At 40.9% G+C, this 23,860-nt stretch overlaps 1 protein-coding gene across 2 annotated transcripts in view; it reads left to right on the top strand.

The window, feature by feature from the left end:
* Positions 1 to 23,860, top strand: part of LOC125234445 (SAGA-associated factor 29) — a 31,797-nt gene that overhangs the window by 5,428 nt on the left and 2,509 nt on the right. For both annotated transcript variants that reach the window (XM_048140690.1, XM_048140691.1), the window contains exons 6-7: positions 1,790 to 1,951; positions 2,082 to 2,177. In XM_048140690.1, the coding sequence (XP_047996647.1) occupies positions 1,790 to 1,951; positions 2,082 to 2,177 (258 nt within the window). The remainder of the gene's footprint in view (positions 1 to 1,789; positions 1,952 to 2,081; positions 2,178 to 23,860) is intronic.

Below are 23,860 nucleotides of genomic sequence, written 5' to 3'. Positions count from 1 at the left end.
AGATTGACCCTTCTTGCTGAAACACTGCTCCCAGAAACCCAATGTGGTTTCCGCCCAGGCAGAGGTACGGTAGATGCTGTCTTTGTTATTAAACAAATCCAAGAGAAAAGTCTAGAGCAGCACCGTCCTCTGTTTATGTGCTTTGTCGATCTAGAAAAAGCGTTTGATCGTGTACCACGGGAGGCCCTTTGGGTTGTGCTAGGAAAAGTTGGCTGCCCTGCGAAGCTTGTTAACCTAATACGCCAATTCCATGATAACATGATGGCTACAGTTCGGCACGAAGAAAGCTTCTCAGACCCTTTCCTAGTCTCTTGCGGTGTGAAGCAAGGATGTGTCTTGGCGCCTACTTTGTTTGCGTTATACTTTGCTGCTGTGTTGACAGACGCAAGAAAAACTTGCAGTGGTCTTATGCAGATTAAATCCAGGACAGATAAATCCATTTTTGATCTCTCACGATTCAGGGCCAAACGGCGAGTAAGAGAACTTTCCATAATGGAAATGTTATACGCGGATGACGTTTGCCTTATGGCGGATTCGGCGGAAGCCCTTCAGTCATACGTGGATTCTCTTAACATATCGTGCCGACAGTTTGGCTTGGTTATAAGTGTGACGAAAACACAGGTGCTAGTGCAGCCACCTAGGGGCTGTCACTCAGAACACTCATGCATCAGACTGGATAACGAAGAGCTAAAAGAAGTGTCACACTTTAGGTACCTGGGAAGCAAGCTCCGGAACGACAATAGCCTAATGTCCGAAATACCGTCTAGGATATCCAGTGCAGCTGCAGCGTTTGGGAAACTGAATAACCGTGTTTGGCGATCACATGACATTAAGCTAACAACCAAAATGTTGGTCTATAAGGCCATAGTCATACCGACGCTTCTTTATGCCGCAGAAACCTGGTGCTGCTACAAAGCAGACATAAAAAAGCTGGACTCCTTCCATCTACGCTGTCTTCGCTCAATTCTGCGCATAAAGTGGCAGGACAAAATACCGAACACGGAGGTCCTCCGTCGCGCCAAGATGCCGGGTATCCAGGCACTCGTCATTAAGCACCAGTTGAGGTGGGGTGGCCACGTCGTACGCATGGACGATAGTAGATTACCCAAAGCGGTTTTCTATTCCGAACTCGCTGTCGGAAAGAGGAAACAGGGGGTCAGTACCTACGCCACAAGGACGTCCTCAAGCGTCACCTAACCACTTGCGGCATACCGAGTGACTCCTGGGAGGAGATGGCGTTGCGTAGAACTGAATGGCGCGCAACTGTGCATAAAAAAGTTGAACAATACGAGCGGCAACGTTTGGAAGACCTGGATGCTAAACGCCATCTCCGTAAGACACGACCGAAGCCCTCGTATAGCTATACCTACAACCCTGCCGGCCAGCTTCATTGCGCAACCTGTGATCGCACTTTCAAAACCAAGTTTGGCTTCGCAAGCCACATCAGAGCGTTCCATGCTTCGGATCAATAACCGTTGGAGGAGTCGCCGTCGCCGGACACGGCGAGGAGGACTATATATAGAACTATTTTGAACAGCTGACAGGGCCGCCTTCTTGTCGAGCAAATTTGCTCAGGCGAGGCAAACGTGAGACGTTTTCTTCGTGAAGCACTGACTCGCGAGGCGTGCGGCCAGTGTGGACCCGGCTGATTACAAAGAAGTCTTGGGATCTCTTAAGCGTTATATTCAGTAAAAAAAAACATATTGTACCATATTGTATTGTTGTGTAAAAAAAAAACAATAAACCAATGTGTAGTCAAATTACTGAGCTACTTATTGTTACTGTACAGGTGGTGAGCTGGCTGCCCGCGCAAGGCAAGTACGAGGTGGACGACATCGACGAGGAGCAAAAGAACCGCCACGTGCTGAGCAAACGGCGCGTCGTGCCGCTGCCGCTCATGCGCGCCGACCCGCGCACCGACGAGCACGCTTTGTTCCCCAAGGGGGCTGTGGTTAGTTAAATCAAAGAGTTGATGTGCAACCTTAGTTTATCAACTTTGGTTAGAGAAGAAACCGAAAGTTATCAAATTGCATCTGTTAATTATTATAAAACATCTGACGAAATTGAACTTTCCCATACAGGTGATGGCTCTGTACCCACAAACAACGTGCTTCTACCGCGCCGTCGTGAACCGTCTGCCCGCCTCTGCGGCCGATCCCTACGAGGTCTTGTTCGAGGTGAGTCTCGAGGCTAGATGAAGCCTTACCAGGCAACTAAAAATACTTATAAACTTGGGATAGGTTTTTTTGACGTGATAACGTCTAATAACTCGTTACTACGGGCAGCATGCACGAAAAAGATGACGTCATTGTCCCGTTTCCCAAGAGAGCGAAAGCGCCATCTATTGGCGCGCGTAGGAACTAAGCGGCTGATCGATGCGCTCGGTATGGTTGTAGCGTGTGGCCTGAGTAAAGCACCACAGCTGCGACAGATGGCGCGCCCGTGTTTATTATTTTTGAGTGTTTGTAATTTAAAAACATGAAAGATTGCATTAAAATAAGCATCTTTTATAGAATGAAGTTGTTTGAAAAACCTACTTATTTAGGAGTTAGAGCAGTACGAAGTTGCGAATTTTCCCATAGTATTTTTACTAAGGCGCCAGAGACTTAATAAATTTACGATGATTTTTTTTACCAATATAACCTATATTAATATTGATAAATCATATAGAACACGTTTAAATAAGGATGTTTTGTTATATTAACTTTTTCTTCTCCATTAATATTTACTGAGATATTAGGGTTCTAAGATTAGTAAATGGCACTAGCACTTTAATAAAATTAACGCGTGTCTCGCAAACGGTCTAGGATACAAAATGACGACTTTTATATAGGTATAGGTTAGGTTCGTTAGGTATCTTCAAACGGCCGAAGGCTCCTATTCTGTGCAGTTTCTGTAATAAGCGGGGCTCCGTCGATATCGCTTTTTGTCTCTGGCGCCTTAGTAAATGCATTCTTTCTAATAAGAACAAAATACTATGCTAGAAAGAGTGCAGAGGAAGTTCTGTAGGCTTCATCATTTGAGATAAAATCAATTGTCAAAGCTATGAAAAATAAAAAATCTAGTGGTTATGACGACATACCCATAACTATTATCAAAGATAATGTTGAACAATTAGCTCAACCACTCTCATGTTTTTATAATAATTGTATAGATCAGGGTATCTTTCCCGACCAGCTGAAAATTGCAAAAATTGTTCCTTTACATAAAAAGGGTTCACGGACTGATCCAAAGAATTACGAGGGTCATGCCAAAAGAAGTTAGATACTCCATGGTCATTTGATCGATACTGGCCAGTTATACACCATTGTAAAGGTAGGTTATTTGCTTATAAAGGGCCTGGCCGGACTGCCATGGTAAAATCGCCCCTGGCTAAATATGAAATATTGATATGCAGGATTATTCGTATTGTTACTACATGTAATACTACTGGATATTATGCCTCAAACTGTTTCCGTTTACGAAAAAAATTAAAAAAAAGAAATTTTGTTTTTTATTTTTTTCTTTAAAACCGCGTATCCGATTGAGTTGTTCTTTGGATATTTTATAGATATATTAAGGATACATCAATAAAAAAAAAATTAACTTCCTGACTTTTTGTTAAGTACATTTTTTTTAAATTTAAATAATTTTATTTTACCACATACGAGTTAGCGACACCTACTATATTTTTATATAATAATCGCCTTTTTATATTCTATTACATATATTTTTATCAAAAATATTAGTTTGGATCAACAATGTCAAAATAAGTTATATATATTACTAGTATTACCCTTTAGTACGTTGCTCCTGGAAAGTGATGTATGAAAATTTTGGCATAATTAATGGAAGATTTTTTTTTAATTGGGATATGTAGATTATAGGCCGAAGTTATTTTTCATCAACCCTCCCCACCCCTCCCCCCTCTGCGTCACCCCTCTACCCCCCCTTAAAGAGCCGAAAATGCGATTTTTCTCGATTTCTGACAAAACCGATGAAGATACAGAAAAAACGTGTAGGAACGAAGTAATCCTTAATAAATTTACTACAAATCTCTCATAAACACTTTAGTGCTAGCACTTATAGTTTTCGCGCAATCCGTCACGAAAGTTGCTCCTTTCTGCAATTTTCTTTAAAGAATATTAAAGTGTTGTCCCAAAATGCTTACGAAATTTGTTTGATACGACTAAAATATTGTAAACTTATGACTATAATAAAATTAAGGGGATAAATCACTACCATGGTTGGGACTTGAACTCACGGCTTTCGGATAGAAACTCGAGGGCTCTACCAACTGAGCCACCAAAAGCTTATCCCTAGTTTCTAGCGAATCTTTCAGCTTTCTACTTTCTACTATATGAATCAATGGTACCCCTAGCGTCATTTATCTATCATATCTATCAATCTAGAGGCCGTGAGTTCAAGTCCCGCCCATGGTAGTGATTTTTTTCCCCTGAAATTCATTCTGAGTTTATAATATTTTAGTACTATCAAACCGACGATTTCGTAAGCATTTAAGGAGAAAACTTATCATTCATTAAAGAAAATTGCAGAAAGGAGCAACTTTCGTGACGGATTGCGCGAAAACTATAAGTGCTAGCACTAAAATGTTTATGAGAGATTTGTAGTAAATTTATTAAGGATTACTTCGTTCCTACACGTTTTTTCTGTATCTTCATCGGTTTTGTCAGAAATCGAGAAAAATCGCATTTTCGGCTCTTTAAGGGGGGGTAGAGGCGTGACGCAGAGGGGGGAGGGGTGGGGAGGGTTGATGAAAAATAACTTCGGCCTATAATCTACATATCCCAATTAAAAAAAAATCTTCCATTAATTATGCCAAAATTTTCATACATCACTTTCCAGGAGCAACGTACTAAAGGGTAATACTAGTAATATATAAATAACTTATTTTGACATTGTTGATCCAAACTAATATTTTTGATAAAAATATATGTAATATAATCATAGCTGGGCACCGTTAATCAAATAGTTAACTTCGATAATCGCTAATCCGTTACTATAAAAGTTAACTTCGTTAATCGTTAAAGCGATACATTTCAACAAATTTAACGGAAGTTAAAGTTAATCGATAATCCGTTAATCGATATAAAAAAAAATACTGTTGCTAGTTGCATCAGTTATCAAATATTTAATTTAATATTTGCGTAAGTTTATATGTTACTGTAAAAGCGCGAAGTTCGCCAAAATCTGTTAACAGCGAAATGTTAATAAATATTGTTCTCTTTGGACTTATATCGACGTTTGTTAGGTCAATTCTAGGTTTTATATGTTTTATTGGGTCAATCATGCGATCGTAATCATGGTGCGTAGGTTCCTCGGATTGAGACACCTCTAATCGAAGTTGTGATCCACGGTAACTTGGTAGATAGCGCGGCCCGCTGAACTCTGCACTCTGGCTTGATACGTCGGTTGCGCGATTTGTGTGTCATGCCTGATGATTTACATTCTATTTCGCAGTTAGTGATGGGTGCAGTATGACTAATAAACTTTAGCAGGCCTCGAACAAGTGGTCCAAAGGCACCAATTTGTTAGATTGTGAATTTACGTGAAAATCCTAGGTTTCGCCGTACCTACTCCGGGGCTTTTACAGCAGCGGTCAGAGCAAGTTTTACTCGGCACGTGCAGAACTGGATTAACGATTAACGGACTCGAAGAAATTTAACGGAAGTTAACGAATCCGTTAACATTTTTTAAAGTTAACTTAAAAGTTAATCCGTTAACCGAAATGTTAACTTCGTTAATTAACGATTAACGGATTAACGAGTTAATGCCCAGCTATGAATATAATATAAAAAGGCGATTATTATATAAAAATATAGTAGGTGTCGCTAACTCGTATGTGGTAAAAAAAAAATATTTAAAACATAAATTAAAAAAAAAATGTACTTAACAAAAAGTCAGGAAGTTAATTTTTTTTTATTGATGTATCCTTAATATATCTATAAAATATCCAAAGAACAACTCAATCGGATACGCGGTTTTAAAGAAAAAAATAAAAAACAAAATTTCTTTTTTTTAATTTTTTTCGTAAACGGAAACAGTTTGAGGCATAATATCCAGTAGTAGTACATGTAGTAACAATACGAATAATCTTGCATATCAATATTTCATATTTAGCCAGGGGCGATTTTACCACGGCAGTCCGGCCAGGCCCTTTAAAAATGGAACACTTGGAAATTCGTAGGATTCTTTTTTTAATTATTTTTTTTCTAAATAATTTTGGCGGGAATTTTCCGCAACAATGGAGCTTACTCGATGTGATTTTCATGTTATGATATATTATGACTTTAAAAAAGGTTTAAAACCTCAAGAGTGTTTTGAACTTTTAGTCTCGACTTTTGGAGAGTCTGCGTGTTCACGTGCAACTGTTTTTAATTGGTTTGCTGAATTTAAAAGAGGACGGGAGAGCTTTGAAGATGAGGCGAAGACCGGACGGCCGCCAACCGCAGTCACTGAAGAAAATGTACAGGCTGTGGAAAAAAATATTCGTGCGAACCGACGAATTACATATGTAGAGCTCGAGCGTGAACTGGGCATTGGATCAGCAGCATTGCAAACTATAATTCATAGTAAACTGTCTCTTCATAAGCGTTGTTCAAGATGGGTGCCGCACAAGCTCACCGATTTACAGAAAGACCGTCGCGTGGATTGGTGCAAATTTATGATAGATAAATTCGACGCAGGCGAGAAAAAAACGTATATGATATACTTACAGGTGACGAAACATGGCTATATAACTACGATCCCGAAACAAAGCGACAGTCCACAGTATGGTGTTTTGAAGATGAGCCGACGCCAACAAAATGTCGCCGAACCCGAAGCACACAAAAACAAATGGTTGCCTCATTTTTCTGCAAGACGGGACATATTGCTACAATAGTGCTAGAAGATCAAAAGACAGTTAATTCAGAATGGTATGTGACAGTTTGTGCCCCAAGAGTACTGTCAGCTTGGTGTGACAAGCGGCCGAAGTCAGGAACCCGGCACCTGCTCTGGCACCACGACAACGCTGCCCCGCAAAAAACGTGACTATTCTGCCCCACCCCCCATATTCCCCTGACCTAGCCCCCTGTGATTTTTATCTTTTTCCTAAAATTAAAGAAAAATTAAAAGGAAGGCGATTTGAGAACAAAGAAGATGCGTGGGGCTGCGTATAATTACGAAATTTCTGAGGTGTCTAAAGAAGAGTGGTCATCGGTATTTTCTAAGTGGTTTAGACGGATGAAAACGTGTATACGTGTTCACGGTGAATACTTCGAAAAAATAGATAGCTGTAATAAAGAATAAAGTATGTAAATTTTGAGTATCTAATTTCTTTTGGCATGACCCTCGTATAGACCCATTTCCTTATTACCCACCTTGTCAAAAATTTTTGAAAAGGTAATTAAGAAAAGACTCAACACTCACCTTTTCAATAATAATATTATTAATATAAGACAATTCGCCTACCAAAAAGGTATCGGTACCTCCGAGGCAATAGACACAATTATAAATGAAAAGTTAAATGAAAAGTTAAGGCTGGTATCTTTCTTGATTTAAAATCCGCTTTTGACACTATTGATCATGACATCTTATTGCATAAACTAGAATTCTATGGTATCAGGGGAAAGGTATTAAACTTATGTAGGTCGTATTTGCGGAACCGAAAACAGTTTGTAGAAGTTACAGAGGTTAATGAAAGTGCTATTGAGGTCACCTATAGGTCAAAATGTGTTAACATAACACGAGGGGTTCCTCAAGGATCTGTGTTAGGACCCATATTTTTTGTTTTATATTTTAACGACTTTATTTCTTATATTTGTAGGGCAATTCCAGATATAAAGCTAGTGACATTTGCAGACGATACGAGCGCAGTCTTGTCAAGCCCAACTCTTACTGGTCTAAATAATAAGGTCAATTTAGCACTAGAAGTATGTCAGGCACGGCTTCGTGCAAATAGTTTGATTTTAAATAGCTCAAAGACTTACGCTATGTTATTTAAAACAACAGCAAGAAATAATGAATCCCTATGTGTACATATTAATGGCGACATCATTAGACCTGTAGATAGCGCAAAAATGTTGGGTATTCACCTAGATTCACTGTTAAACTGGAAGGATGAATTAAATAATTTAGAAAAGTCAATTAGTTCTGCTTGTTATGCCATTCGCAGCCTCAGGGATGAATTGACCGTTGAGCAACTCAAAATGGTTTATTTTGCCCTTGTAGAGTCAAAACTCCGCTATAGCATAAAACTGTGGGGCAACAGCTATAAATACAATATAAACCGAGCTTTCGTTGCCCAAAAATGCTATAGCTAGAATTCCTCCATGGGAGAGTTGTAGAGAACACTTCATGAGTCTACAAATACTTACAGTAAGGTCCGACCGAGATCTCGGTCTCGGTCTCGGCATTCTCGGCCGAAAATCGGGCCGAGATCTCGGTCTCGGTTCTCGGCCAAAATGGGCCGAGATTCTCGGCAAAACCGAGACTGCGGTTTTTAGCTTTCAGTTTGTTACATCGCCCGTTTGGTATCCCGATTTTAGTGATTTTGGTTTGGTCTTTATCTATATTTTAAGCCAAAAACAAACTAATACCTAGGTATAATTCATAAAAGAGTGTAAAATATTTACGACAACTTGATGTGTGTGGAAGACAACGACGACGCGAAAAATCAAAGCAGCAGGTTAGAACTACCTTACATGATAGAAATGGCGAATTACGGAATATCGGACGAAATTTTAAACTTTGTGGATGCTGTTTTGAATTTTTTTAGTAAGTATGGGTTTTCCATAGTCATGTTTTTGATATACATACATACAATTTTGGAAATAATCGCTATCAAAAAAAATAGTTCGTGTCCCTTAACTTTGAATCATGTGCCTAAAAATACGTCAAAATCAAAGTAAAGCTTAGTAAAGACTTTCAAGGAAAACCTGGAAAACTACCCGTAGAAAACACGATTCGACAACCTGTTTTATAATTTCTTGCAAGTCACAAAAAACAGGGTATTAAACGCGCGTGTAAAACCTCTGAAATTGCATGCCTCTATAGGCTATGGCGACTGCTTACCACCGGGCGAGCCGTATAGTTGTTTTTGTCACTGACGTAGTCTATTTTGCTACGGTAGATAGGTAAGGAGTGCGGGTAGGTTTGGGTAGTTACGGAACCAAACACTAAGCAGGACCCAACATACTCTTGGTTTCCTGGTTAATAGGCGAATTTCGATTATGAAAACATTTTTTTGTAAAAATGGCATATTTTTTTACTGTTTTACAAATTCTCGGTCTCGGTCTCGGTCTCGGCCGAGAATAAAATTGAATCTCGGTCTCGGTCTCGTTCTCGGCCGAGACAAAAATATCGTTCTCGGTCGGACCTTAACTTACAGTACCCAGCCTCTACATTCTTGTCCTGTTGACTGATGTCATCAAGCATCGCAATCGTTTTGAAAGTGATTCAGAAATGGTGTTGCGGGAAGCCTCTAGGACTAAGAACTTAACACCAAAAGTAGCACCGCGGCTAGAGGTTGTAGAGCATAGTGCCAAAGTACAAGCGGTTAAATTATTTAACAGGATGCCTATAGAGTTTAAAGTTATAAGATGCTCTGTAACCTTTAGAGATAAGTTAAAATTGTATTTATTAGAAAAATGCTGCTATGACATTAATGATTTTTAGTTCTAAGTAGGTATTATTATTATTTATTTTTGCTGACATGTAGTGCGTATTATTATTATTAGTTATTATGTTCTTTCATTAATTTTAATTTTTTTTTAATCATTATTTTTATCATTGTTTTATTTAATAAGTATAATAGCAGACATTTTTATTGGGGGTTTTTATTGTATAATATGTTTTTGTTTGTATTAATTTACTGTATATATTAGACTTACTAGGTTAATATTTATTGTACATACACATTCAAACACGATGTCAAATTGTTCATGAATAAATAAACTAAACTAAAGGCACATTTACAAACGACTGTACGGATATTACCCATATATGTATCCATCTCTATTCGTAACAGGAATGGTTGGTCTTCAAACTCTAGAAACCAGACGGAAACTGCTGCATATTATGCATTACCGCCAACTGTTTCACCATAGAGTAGATGACGCATCCGTGCTTGAGAGAATGGGGCTGCAAGTGCCAAGAGCGAATGTGGTGGTTGGCATGCCGGGCGCGGTGCCGGCGCGGCGGCGGCGGCGCCTGTTCGCGGCGGCCGGCGCACCGCTCGAGCCCGAGCTGCTCTTAACCGCATCATGTTGGAGACAGACGATATTGACATATTTGCTGATAGTGTTGGTGTGTTTTACAGAAAACTCTTAAGGTTCATAGACTCTACACTCCTTAGGTGATTAATGTAATAACCATAGTTTAACTTTTAAGTGTGTTTGCTTTTATTTATGTCAATTTAACATGTACATAATTATATTACCACATAAGTGCTTTGGTGAAATACTGTTAACTTTTGTGTATTTTTAATAAATAAATAAAAAAACGTGAAAAAAGTCCCAGAATCGGGCCCCTTTTGCTATACTCTGACCGCCCCTGTCTATACTACTGTAATGTTTGACGTTATCACGTTAAACTACCGTCCGTAAACCGACTTTACAGACAACCAATTTTTCTTTGTTTAAACTGTTTTTTTTTGACGTGATAACGTCTAATAACTCGTTACTACGGGCAGCATGCACGAAAAAGATGACGTCATTGTCCCGTTTCGCAATATAGTTTTTGCGCCATCTATTGGCGCGCGTTGGAACTAAGCGGCTGATCGATGCGCTCGGTATGGTTATAGCGTGTGGCCTGAGTAAAGCACCACAGCTGGGACAGATGGCGCGCCCGTGTGTTGTTCTCGTTAAGCAAGTTATTGCTGCAAGTTTTGAGACGCAACTATAGGTAAGAGTGAGTGGCAAATATCTGCATCTCTTTCTAGCATATACTTCTGTCTCAAAACTTGCAGCAGCGCCGCAGAGATGGGCAAATCGTAATCGATTCCGGATTACACGATTACTTGATTTTACTTTGTAATCCACTACTGGGTGTCAGATTACTTGTAATGTAATCAAGTGAAACGGTAAATTACCATTACATATAAAGGAATCACTAATCATCTATACAATAATTACTATTACCAATAATTCGGAATCATAGTCGATTTAAAATAACTGAAATTATTGACTTGATTACTTTCAGATTACAAATATGTAGTACCTCAGATTGCTGACTGTCACTGACACAAAAGTCATTGTTCAGAATTAAAAAAAAATATATGTATATATTTCGTAATGGCAACACCAATAGAACACTGGTTCAAAATTAGCGTCAAGTCATTCTCTCTTGCTCGTAAAAGCTCCGCGCGGTAAGCTGCATTTTGTAGCCCGCTTTCGTCGAATATCTAATTTTCGTATTATCTGTGTTTAAACTAGTCAAAAGTTGCTAGAAATAGATTCTGTGCCTTGAGATCAGAAGAAGAAGACACTGGAGCTGTGGTATATCAGGCGTGCAGGTAACCTTGGAGTATTGGTGAGTACGATCTGGTCTCTGAGGACCTCGCCGCCTGACACAGGAGCTTCTACATCCTACAAGCCCAGGTTAGTTGCCTTCCCTCTGAATTTCAAGGTGTTTTTTTTCGAAGTAATCTCATAACTGTTTTTTTCGTGTTCATAACCTTGTGTCGATCAAAAAATTAAAAAACCCAAAAATTTACAGTCCGCTTAAACATTATCGCACATTTATTATTTGGTCCTACGACCCGGAGCTTGGAAAGAGCCTGTGGAGCTTTAGTTTTGTCGTGTTTTAAGCTATTCTTCATTAATTTGGTGTAAAATATTTCGTTTCGTGTTCCCACCAAAAATAGAGGGTAAGCTTATAAAATTATAAATTCTTTCGTGTGTGACTCCACAGATACGTGAAATTGTATAGGTCTGTGGAAATTGTGTGAAACGGAACGCAACTTTACCATAGACATTAGTGACAGTGACATTGACGTTAGACTTGTCTTGTGTCATATTATCGTAAACAACTTGGTATTTTTTAGATTGACAGAAGCGCATTGAGTGAGTCTGTTTGGGTTTTTAGGTTATCATCCTTATATAAATAAAACTTCCTTTATTTACATACAAAAGGTGACGGTATATTAACTAACTTATTCTATATACACAAATTACACATAAAAAACTTCCGGCTGAGAGGCAATAAAGGTGATGGAAGGGAATGAGAAGGAGAAGCCGCCGGACCCCGGTGGTGGCAATTGCAATGATCTAGCGGATGATCACAATACAATGGAGGTAGATATAGGGATTAGGAAGAGAAACGCTAGATCCTTGGAATTGACACAAGCTGACCAGGCCCGCGAACCCCAAGGAAAACGTCCTACACAGGGAGACATTAGCAATGCATCTGTCTCTACACTATATAAACACCCGGACCTTGAAAAAGAATCGCGCAAATACGACATCAAAGACTATGGCCCATTCATAGTCCACATCTCACGTGAATCAGAATCCCCTAATATGAGTTCCTCTCTCCAGCCTCTTAGAGTTGGACAAATTTTTGCAAGGGAGAATGTCCCCGACATCAAAAAAGACGGCATTAAATCCATGGGCCGCAACCGCGTCGCGGTAGAATTCAAATCCGCAGATGCTGCCAACAAATTAATGGAGAACCCCTGTTTAGCTCGCAATAAATTAACAGCATTGATCCCATCCTACCATGTATCCCGCATGGGCCTTGTCCGTGGTGTTCCTGTAGACTGGTCAATGGAGGAGTTCGTTTCGGCTACGGAATTAAAAGAGGGAACTGGCAAAATCCTGAAAGCCCGCCGTCTCCAACGCAAGGTTCTCAAGGAAGGTGGTGCGCCATCATGGGTCCCGACCCAATCTGTGGTTGTTACATTTGAGGGACAGAAACTTCCTTCCAAGATTTTTGCATGCTACACATCACTAACCGTTGAAATATATGTGCTGCCCACTATTCAATGTAGGAAATGTTTGCGGTTCGGACATATCCAAACTCAATGCAGATCAGATGCACGGTGTTATAAATGTGCTAAAAAGCACCCAGGCGATTCCTGCAACATTGCTCCCGAACATATAACTTGCCTTTTCTGCACAGCTCGTCATTTTGCCACAGATAAAAAATGCCCAGAATTCAATAGGCAAAAATCTATTAAATTGTTAATGTCAGAGCAAAACATCTCTTATCAAGAAGCTGCGGCCCGAACTCCAACCGTTCGTAAAACCTACTCTGACGTAACAAATACTATGTTTAGCCCCATATTTCCAGATGCATCTCGTCTTTCTCCCCCGATTGACACAGCTCCCTCTAATTCACAACTCCCACACCCACATAATGGACCAAGTGTATCTCAATCCCGCCGACAGACTACATACCGCCCCGTCCGACCTCGGACGCCTCTTTCCCCCAGTTATGACCGCCATGCTCACCAAAATATAATTTCTACACCTCCTTCTCAATTGCCAAACGGACATGCCCTCTCATTCCCCCAATCTTACACTGAGCCCACAAATGACAACAGTCTATCACTCATGATAACTCTGATGGAGAAGTTTACCTCCATGATTAGCGAATGCGTACCGAACAACGTTGCCCATCACCTTGCAGCCATCAGAACCGAACTAGCCTCAGTTAGCTCCCCCTATTATGGCCCCTACGGCCACTATCCTTCAATGGAATAGTCGTAGTATCATTAAAAACAAAACAGATTTAATCAAATTAATCAATGATCACTCTGTTACGGCCGCGGCCATTTCGGAGACATGGCTGAGGCCTGGATCCCGCTTTCGGATCCCAGGATTTTCATGCCTCCGTGATGACCGCAATGATGGCCGTGCAGGTAGTGCATTATTAATTAACAGAAAATTCCCCTTTTCACAGATCCAGCTTCCCCCCCATTCCCATGACATTAACGCAGTCGCCGCTAACGTCATGGGAATAAACATTATATCGATTTATATCCCTCATCCGAATCTAAATTTAATTCCTGATCTATCTTCTCTCTTTTTTTCAGTCCCTCATCCTCTTCTGATCTTAGGTGATTTCAACTGCCATAACACCTCTTGGGGTTCGTCATACAGTGATACATTCTCCTCATTTCTCATTGACCTGTTTGATGATATCAATGTATCTATAATCAATGATGGCTCTCCTACTCACAGAGTATATCCCGGCCAGAACCCCAAGTCGGTCTTAGATCTTTCTGCTTGCTCTCCTAACCTTTCTTGTCTGCTCTCCTATCAGGTTTTGAACCAGTCTTTCGGCAGTGATCATTTCCCTATAATAATTTCCAAACCGTCCTCAGTATCGCCTTTTTCATCACCAGAACCTCTTTTAAAATATAAGCTGGAAAAGGCTGATTGGCCCAACTTCTCATTCCAAGTAGAGGCAAAATTAAAACTACTACTTAGTGTAAATAATTCATTAAGTCCTTTTGAAAATTACTCCCTGTTCAAATCTATAATCTTAGAAGCAGCTGACAGTCACATTCCGAAGAAAACTCCATCCTGCTCTAAGATTCCATCTCCCCCGTGGTGGAATTCAGACTGTTCAGCAGCAGTCAAGGAACGAGATGCAGCAGAGCGGAGATATAATGAGACAGGACTTTCTGAAGATTTCAATTCCTTCAAAAAAGTAGCTGCCCAAACCAAGCGTCTTTTATCCAAATCAAAAAAGAGCGGGTGGAAAGGATTCTGTGAAAGCCTTAACCCTAGAACTCCACCATCACTGGTTTGGAGAAACATCAAAAAATTTCGAGGATCACTCAAGCCCGACCCTTCATCATCTTGTGATTCTTCTACCTGGCTGGAGGAGTTTGCAAATAAACTGGCCCCACCATCTGTCCCAGAGGAATGTTGCTTAAATTCATCCTTTTCTCTTCAGTTAGCGACATTTGACAAACCCTTTTCTATCTCGGAATTCGACATGGTTCTAACTGGTCTCCGCAACAGCTCACCTGGTGAGGATGGAATTCCATACTGCTTTATCCAAAAAATGAGCCCCTTCTGCAAACAACACCTTCTAAACCTCTTCAATCTGTTCTTTATATCCGGTGAGGTCCCCGAGGATTGGAAGACCCAAGTAGTAATCCCAATCTTGAAGCCAGGCAAGGATCCCCAACAAGCATCTTCTTACCGCCCCATAGCATTATCTGCAACCATGGGAAAAATATTTGAACACTTGATTAAGAGCAGATTGGAATGGTTTGTTGAAAACAAAGGGCTCCTAGCAGATACGCAATTTGGATTTCGCAAGGGGAAAAGTACCTTGGACAGCTTAACCATCTTAACTGCAGATATAAGACTAGCACTCTCTAGAAAGCAACAACTTACCGCTTGTTTCTTAGACATATCTGCAGCTTACGACAATGTGCAGCTCCCTCTGCTCAGAGCAAAATTGCTACAGCTGAGCATTCCTGTGAGAATTGTTAATATTGTTTGCAAACTGTTCATGGGAAGAACCATCAAAATTAGATCAGGCAAATCATTCCTCCCCCTCGTACAGTCTGGCAAGGCCTTCCTCAAGGCTCTGTCCTCAGCCCTCTTTTATATAATCTTTACACATTTGATGTTGATCAATCTGTCCTCCCCTTCTGTAATATTCTCCAATACGCTGATGACCTGGTAGTTTATACTGCAGATCATAGTGTGGACAGTGCAACAGCTCGACTCAATGAGGCTCTTGTATACCTTAAGGAATGGTTGGATGAGCATGGTCTAGCTCTTTCTCCCTCAAAAAGCTGCACTGTTAGCTTCACACGTCGTCACTCCATCCCAAATGTCCTTCTGCGCTATGAAGACCAAATTATACCCTCCAGCAATATGGTAAAGTTTCTGGGAGTGTTTTTTGATTCCAAAATGTCAGGTGTCCCCCATTTGAAACATATTGTTGGTAAATGTGAAAGAGGCATAAATGTTCTCCGATCTCTCTCTGGGGTTTGGTGGGGTGCTCATCCATACTGCCAGAAGCTAGTGTACAATGCCTTAATCCGCAGCCAAATGGACTATGGCTCCTTTGTCCTAGAACCCTGCAATAAAGAAGCACTCAGAAAGTTAGATGCTATTCAAGCAAAATGTCTACGGATAATTCTGGGAGCTATGAGATCCTCACCAAAGAACGGCATGCAGGTGGAGTGCGTAGATCCACCGCTATCTCTCCGCAGACAACTCCTCGCAGACCGATATGTATTGAGGGCTTGCTCCATATCAAATCACTTGCTCATCCCTCGGCTACAAGCTCTCTCCGCCTTAATACCTGTAAATGCATATTGGTCTCATAAAGATACACCTAGGTTTATATCTAGTTTTCGAAAAATTCAAGACCTCCCTGCCTTACTCTATAGCACAGGTAAAAATCCAATATTTGAAACCGATTATAACTGTTTAATCTACTCCCCCAAAGTAATTTTAAATTTTAACATTAATAAAAATGACCCTGGAGCCAACGCAAAATTAAACAAAGAATTAGAAAAGTGGGAAGATTTCTTACCAATTTACACCGATGCATCAAAACTGAAGAATAATAGCTGTGTGGGAGCAGCTATTTGGATACCCAGATACCGTATCCTTCTATCTTACAAATGCCCTTCACAGGCCTCTGTCTTTACCGGTGAATCAATTGCATTGATGGAGGCTGTGGCATATGTGGAGTCTCACAGCATCCCAAAAGTTATCATATTCTCCGACGCTAAAAGCTGCCTACAGGCCGTATTGGGCAATCATTTCAAAATGAAAATGTTATCCCCATTCATCCTCAATCTGAAACAAGCATTACACAGGTGTCACGAAAAAGGTCTACAGATAACATTAGTATGGATTCCGGGCCACTGCGGGATAGAAGGTAATGAGGACGCCGATATGTGGGCAAAACAAGCTATCCTTAATGGATCAGACTCACACAACATGGTTCTCGCATCCGATTTAATGATTAAAGCTCACCGTGATTTGAGAGATGACTGGCAGAAACTATGGGACGCTTCCCGACGCCATGTTGGAAAACATTATGGAAACATACAGCCAATTATTCCATATAAACCATGGTTCTTCCGCTTCCGTTCAGCTACTAAATGGGCCACGTCTACACTCTGTCGTCTCCGATTAGGTCACGTCTGTACTCCGGTGTTCCTTGCCAAAATTAGGGTTCGGGATAGTTCCCTGTGCGAATGCGGGCTTGACGAAGGAACTCCTGATCACATTTTCTTTTCGTGCAGCAGGCTTAAACACTCTATGTACGACATTTTACCAAAAGACATCCCTCGCCCTATCAATTTTCAAACGCTCCTGGTCCTCATGGACCCTCCCATTACCGCATTGCTTCTCAAACACATTCAAGAAAATAACATTAAACTTTAAATTCTTTTCTTATTCTATTACTAACATAATATTATATTGTCAATAATTGACAATCTCTTATTTCTCCTTATGTTGGCATGCTTACTAACTGTCAAAACTGCCGCCCTTTCTCGCTCTTCTCTCTAATAAACTGTACATTCGTCCTGTGCTGTCTGTGATGTCCTTAACATTAAATGTTTTTTGTTTTAGGTTTCCAGCTCCTTTCCTACCACAAAATTTTCACCGAACATTCTTATCGTGCGTTGTATGTCTATAACGTCGTCATTGGCAAAATCCCTCCTGCCAAAAGAGGGGAAAGCCACAAATTAAAAAAAAAAAAAAAAAAATTTTCGGCGGAACATACCTAAGGTAGAAAAACTGCATTATTTAGTAACCAGCTGTCAGGGTCATGCTTATGATTTGATAAAAGGATTTCCGTTGTCTGATGACAACTATGATGTTGCATATCAAACATTAGTAAAGTATTACAATAAAAAGCGACAAATTGCTATAGTATATTATGAAAAATTATTAAATTGCGAGTCGATGAAAAATAAGCATGATATTGACAGAGTAAGCCGTCTTTTCTGTGAAAATCTTGACATTTTGTCTAAATTTCAATTGCCTGACAAGAATTTTATGCTGTTTTATCTTTTGTGGTCCAAATTGGATGTTAGTACACGCGAGGCCTTCGAGCTACAGTTGGAATCTAATGTGGATATTCCCAAATTTGAAGACTTACAGTCATTTATAGAAAAAAGAGGTCAAGCCTTGGAAAACTCCAATAGTAAAATAAAAGTACCTGCGGTAAATACTAAATCAAATAAACCCGTTACTCATATAGTTAAAAATAAAACTTCACTGATGGTGCCCTCAGCGCCTATTCTAAACTGCCCAGTGTGTGCTTCCACTGGTCATGAGTTGGAAAAATGTCCCAGTTTTTTAAACTTATCTCCCATTGATAGATTTTCGAAAGTGAAAGAGAAGAGGCTGTGTATTGTATGCCTAAAGCCCTCTCATAGTATGAGACATTGTAGATCAGCTGTTCGCTGCAATAAATGTAGTTTTCGACATAATTCCCTGCTTCATTTCGAAAAGGAAAAGGTGGTTGAGGATGGTCAAGAGTCCAAACCCACTACACAGTTGACTGCATTGTCCGTGCACACTCATGACACACCAGTAGTTTTTGCTACTGCTCTCGCCCGCATTAAAGATGGTATGGGTCGTCTGGTGCCTGTACGGATTCTTTTCGACAACGCTTCGGCTTGTAATTTTATAACTAAGCCGTTTGCAGAGAGACTTGGGCTACCAATAACTAAGTGTCACCGATCTATCAACGGTATCGAGTATATATCAACAGCACCACTGGGGTCCACAGTTTGTGAAATATTTCCCACTAAGGGAAATAACAAATTTTCTTTCGAAGCCTTCGTTCTGTCGACAATTTGTCCGAATATGCCTTATAGTGAATTGGATTCTTCGGCATGGACACATCTGAAGGATCTTGATCTTGCTGATCCTCAGTATTATAACCCAGGGCCTGTTGACATTCTAATGAATGTGGGTCTTTTGGTGTCAGCCCTTCAACCTGGACTAGTGAAGGGTGAGGAAGGTCAACCCGCAGCGATCAACACTGTCTTTGGTTGGTTAGTCATGGGTGACTGTGGCGTAGATATTGAGTCCTCTCGTTATCGTTCTCGTTCTCGAACAACTCCTGAAAACAAAAAGGATTGTTATCATGTTTCGTCGCTCTCTTTAAGAGAAAATAATAATCAGACTCGGGAAATTAAAAATGTCGTAAGTCCTAGTACTGATTTATTTAAAACCAATTTATCGTGTCGTAGTGGCGATGGCCTCTTGAGTGATCCCAAGATGTGTCTTCTCGTTTCGTCGGTGTCTTTGGACAATAGTATCAAAAGGTTTTGGGAAATAGAAAGTGTCGTTAGCCCAAACTCTGTTACTTTGAGCAAAGATGATTTGTCGTGTGAAAACCTTATGGGTGCGAAATATTGTCGGAATCCTGAAGGAAGAATGGTGGTCCCATTGACTTTCAATAACCTTCAGGATCGCCCCCGGTTTTCCAACTCTCGTGAAATCGCACTTAGGCGACTTCTAAATTTAGAAAAGAAGTTTGATATTAACTCTGAATTTCGGACAGCATATGTCAATTTTATGAATGACTATTTGGAGTGTGGTCACATGGAGGAGGTCAAGGCTCCTTCGTCGGCTGAAGGTCCTTTTATTATATACCTCATCATGGAATTTTACGCCCCGATTCGGTTTCTACCCCTTTGAGGACGGTCTTTAATGCTAGCGCCAAGGATAGTCAGGGAAAGTCTCTTAATGACACTCTGCTGCCAGGGCCAAAATTACAAAAGAATATTTTCGATTTATTAATTCGGTTTCGTTGGCATGCTGTCGTGTTCACTGGGGACATTAAACAAATGTATCGCCAATTTTTGGTGGATAAGCAAGACTGTGATTATCAACGCATACTTTGGCGTCCGTCTCCTTCTGAACCTGTTAAGGACTTTCGCCTGCTTACGGTAACTTACGGCGTCTCCAGTGCACCCTACCAAGCATTGTGGTGTATCTCGAAGCTGGCGCAGGAGTTTAGCGATACTGCTCCCCTGGGTGCCGCCGTTCTCAACAGGGACACGTACGTTGATGACATCGTATCAGGCGCAGATTCGGTAGAAAATGCCATACTTATTCGTGATGAGTTAATAGAAATCTTAACTTCTGCTCGGTTACATTTAAGGAAATGGACTTCCAACGATCAAGGGTTCCTTGCTAATTTGTCAGATTCCGATTTATATTCGGAACATTTTCGTAATTTCGAAGACGTTCACGACGTCTCCTTAAAGATTTTAGGTTTGTTATGGCAACCCAAATCTGACACATTTTCGTTTAAAACCTCCAACGTTGAGTGCCGTTGCACAAAACGGTCGATACTTTCAGAGATCGCTAGGATCTTTGATCCCTTGGGGTTCCTTTCGCCAGTGGTCTTCCTGGCAAAATATTTTATGCAGTTGTTGTGGGCCTCCGGACTCCACTGGGATGCGGATGCTCCAGCACCCATCGCTGAACAGTGGCTCAAGTTAAAAGCTCAACTGTCGTGTTTGAGCGCATTGTCAATACCTCGTCGCATGGTTTTGTCCCATGACATTCAGATTCATGGCTTTTGTGATGCTTCGGAGCGAGGATATTGCGCAATAGTGTTTTTTCGTATGGTTAATGATGACGAAGACATTATCATTCGTCTTTGTTGCGCCAAAAGTAAAATTTCCCCACTTAAACGGTTGTCCATTGCGCGTTTGGAATTGTTGGCTGCTGTGCTTTTAGCTGATCTTGTAACGTCAGTTCGTCATGCATTAAAGGACTTCCATTTTGACGTCAAAACTTATGCTTGGTCTGATTCCACCGTGGCCTTGACATGGATTCGGTCATGTCCGTCGCGATGGAAAACGTTTGTCGCAAATCGGACCGCGGCGATTCAAGAGCAAATTGCTCCTGATTGCTGGCACCATGTATCGAGTGGTGATAATCCAGCGGATCACGGATCTCGGGGGTTGCTTCCCGCTGACTTATTGCAGTGCCAGTCATGGTGGGCGGGGCCTACGTGGTTGTCTTGTCCTGAAAAGGATTGGCCAAAGTCCCTCGTGCAAAGTGACGGAGCGGCATTCGAGGAAGAAAAAGTTTTAACATTGTTTAGCGCAATGAACTCGAGTTTTATCGAGCAAATCCTTTCGAAATATTCGTCATTTCGTCGTATCGTAAATATTTTGGCGTATTGCTTTCGTTTTCTTCATAATTTCATGAACCCTTCGTTGAAAGCCTCGGTTCTGACCCTGTCGACGTGTGAAACCAACTCGGTGATACGATTTCTCGTAAGGCATGTCCAGGAGCATGTCTTTTCGACCGAAATTCGTCTCATCAAAAAGGGTTTAACTAACTCCCTGCACAAACCTCTTCGGAAATTAAATCTGTTTATCGATGAAGAGGATTTGTTGAGGGTGGGCGGAAGGTTGACCCATAATCACACGCTCGACTACGATAAGAAACACCCCATGCTGTTGCCGCGTGAACATCGGCTGACGGCTTTGGTGATAGAAGAATATCATCGTAGGTTTTCCCATCCGGGGTTACAAACCCTGCACAACCTTATTGTTCAGGATTTCTGGATTCTCTCGCCTAAGCGGGCGATCCATTCTGTCGTTTCGTCATGCATCAGATGCTTTCGCGTGCGCCCACAAGTGGCCCCACCTCCTCTCATGGGAGACTTACCGTCATTTCGTATTAGCCAGTTGAAACCATTTTCTTCTGCTGCAGTGGATTATGCAGGGCCTTTCACAATTTCGTTGGGTAGGGCAAGAGGCAGCAAATCCTACAAAGCATATATTTGTGTCTTCGTTTGCACTGCCACCAAGGCAGTCCATTTTGAACTCGTTTCTGAGCTCACTTCAGAAGCCTACTTGGCAGCCCTGCGCCGCTTCATCTCGCGTCGCGGCCGCTGCTCAAGAATTATATCGGACCAAGGCCGAAATGTTATTGGCGCCAGCAATATACTTAAAGATTTAATGGCGAATGCTTCCCAGAAGGAGCAAATTGAATTCGTTTTCAACCCGCCGGGTAGTCCACATTTCTCGGGCTTGGCCGAAGCTGGGGTCAAATCAGTTAAAACTCATCTGTCACGGGTAATAGGTTTACAACGTTTGACTTATGAAGAATTTTATTCTGTCCTGACCCAATTAGAGTCTATGCTGAACTCACGGCCTTTATCGCCCGTCAGTTCAGACCCTAACGACCTATCGGTACTAACTCCTGGTCATTTCCTCACACTCGAACCTTTAACGATATTACCAGAAAGCAATTTCACTGATGTTAAGATTAGTCCACTTCAAAGGTGGAAACTACTTCAAAAAATACACCAAGATTTTTGGCGCAAATGGCACTTGGAATACTTGCACACCTTGCACCAACGCCAAAAATGGTTCAACAAACACCCTGACTTAAAAGTTGGGACTCTTGTTCTCATTGTTAATGAGCAATGCAGCCCACTTAATTGGCCTTTAGGCCGTATCGTGCAATTGCATCCTGGGAACGACGGGATTTGTCGCGTCGCCACCATTCGCACAGCCTCTGGACAGTATAAACGCCCAGTTGTAAAACTGTGCCCTTTACCTCTTAACGATAACTAACGTCCCCGTGGTGCGTCACTCATGTAGAGTCTGAATAAAACTCAAGTGTGTGACAAAAATTAGCAATAGTTTAGATATAATTACTTTCCATATAGCTTATAAACTTAAAAAAAAAAAATAACTTACTGTATTTTTGGTGGGCGGTAATGTTCAGAATTAAAAAAAAATATATGTATATATTTCGTAATGGCAACACCAATAGAACACTGGTTCAAAATTAGCGTCAAGTCATTCTCTCTTGCTCGTAAAAGCTCCGCGCGGTAAGCTGCATTTTGTAGCCCGCTTTCGTCGAATATCTAATTTTCGTATTATCTGTGTTTAAACTAGTCAAAAGTTGCTAGAAATAGATTCTGTGCCTTGAGATCAGAAGAAGAAGACACTGGAGCTGTGGTATATCAGGCGTGCAGGTAACCTTGGAGTATTGGTGAGTACGATCTGGTCTCTGAGGACCTCGCCGCCTGACACAGGAGCTTCTACATCCTACAAGCCCAGGTTAGTTGCCTTCCCTCTGAATTTCAAGGTGTTTTTTTTCGAAGTAATCTCATAACTGTTTTTTTCGTGTTCATAACCTTGTGTCGATCAAAAAATTAAAAAACCCAAAAATTTACAGTCCGCTTAAACATTATCGCACAGTCATCATGGGTGTCGTAAAATAGGTTTTAGGGGGTGCTGATTCCAAAATTAATGACCAATTTGGAATCTGACATTGCTGACTGTCACTTTGACACAAAAGTCGTCATGGGTGTCGTAAAATAGGTTTTAGGGGGTGCTGATTCCAAAATGAATGACCAATGTGGAATCTGACATTGCTGACTGTCACTTTGACACAAAAGTCGTCATGGGTGTCGTAAAATAGGTTTTAGGGAGTTCTGATTCCAAAATTAATGAACAATGTGGAATCTGACATTGCTGACTGTCACTTTGACACAAAAGTCGTCATGGGTGTCGTAAAATAGGTTTTAGGGGTGCTGATTCCAAAATTAATGACCAATTTGGAATCTGACATTGCTGACTGTCACTTTGACACAAAAGTCGTCATGGGTATCGTAAAATAGGTTTTAGGGGGTGCTGATTCCAAAATGAATGACCAATGTGGAATCTGACATTGCTGACTGTCACTTTGACACAAAAGTCGTCATGGGTGTCGTAAAATAGGTTTTAGGGAGTGCTGATTCCAAAATTAATGAACAATGTGGAATCTGACATTGCTGACTGTCACTTTGACACAAAAGTCGTCATGGGTGTCGTAAAATAGGTTTTAGGGGGTGCTGATTACAAAATTAATGACCAATGTGGAATCTGACATTGCCGACTGTCACTTTGACA

Source organism: Leguminivora glycinivorella, chromosome 16, assembly GCF_023078275.1.
Source record: "Leguminivora glycinivorella isolate SPB_JAAS2020 chromosome 16, LegGlyc_1.1, whole genome shotgun sequence".
Classification (NCBI taxonomy): Eukaryota; Metazoa; Arthropoda; class Insecta; order Lepidoptera; family Tortricidae; genus Leguminivora; species Leguminivora glycinivorella.
The sequence above is the reverse complement of the archived record's forward strand: the minus strand, read 5'-3'. Positions and strand labels throughout refer to the sequence as shown.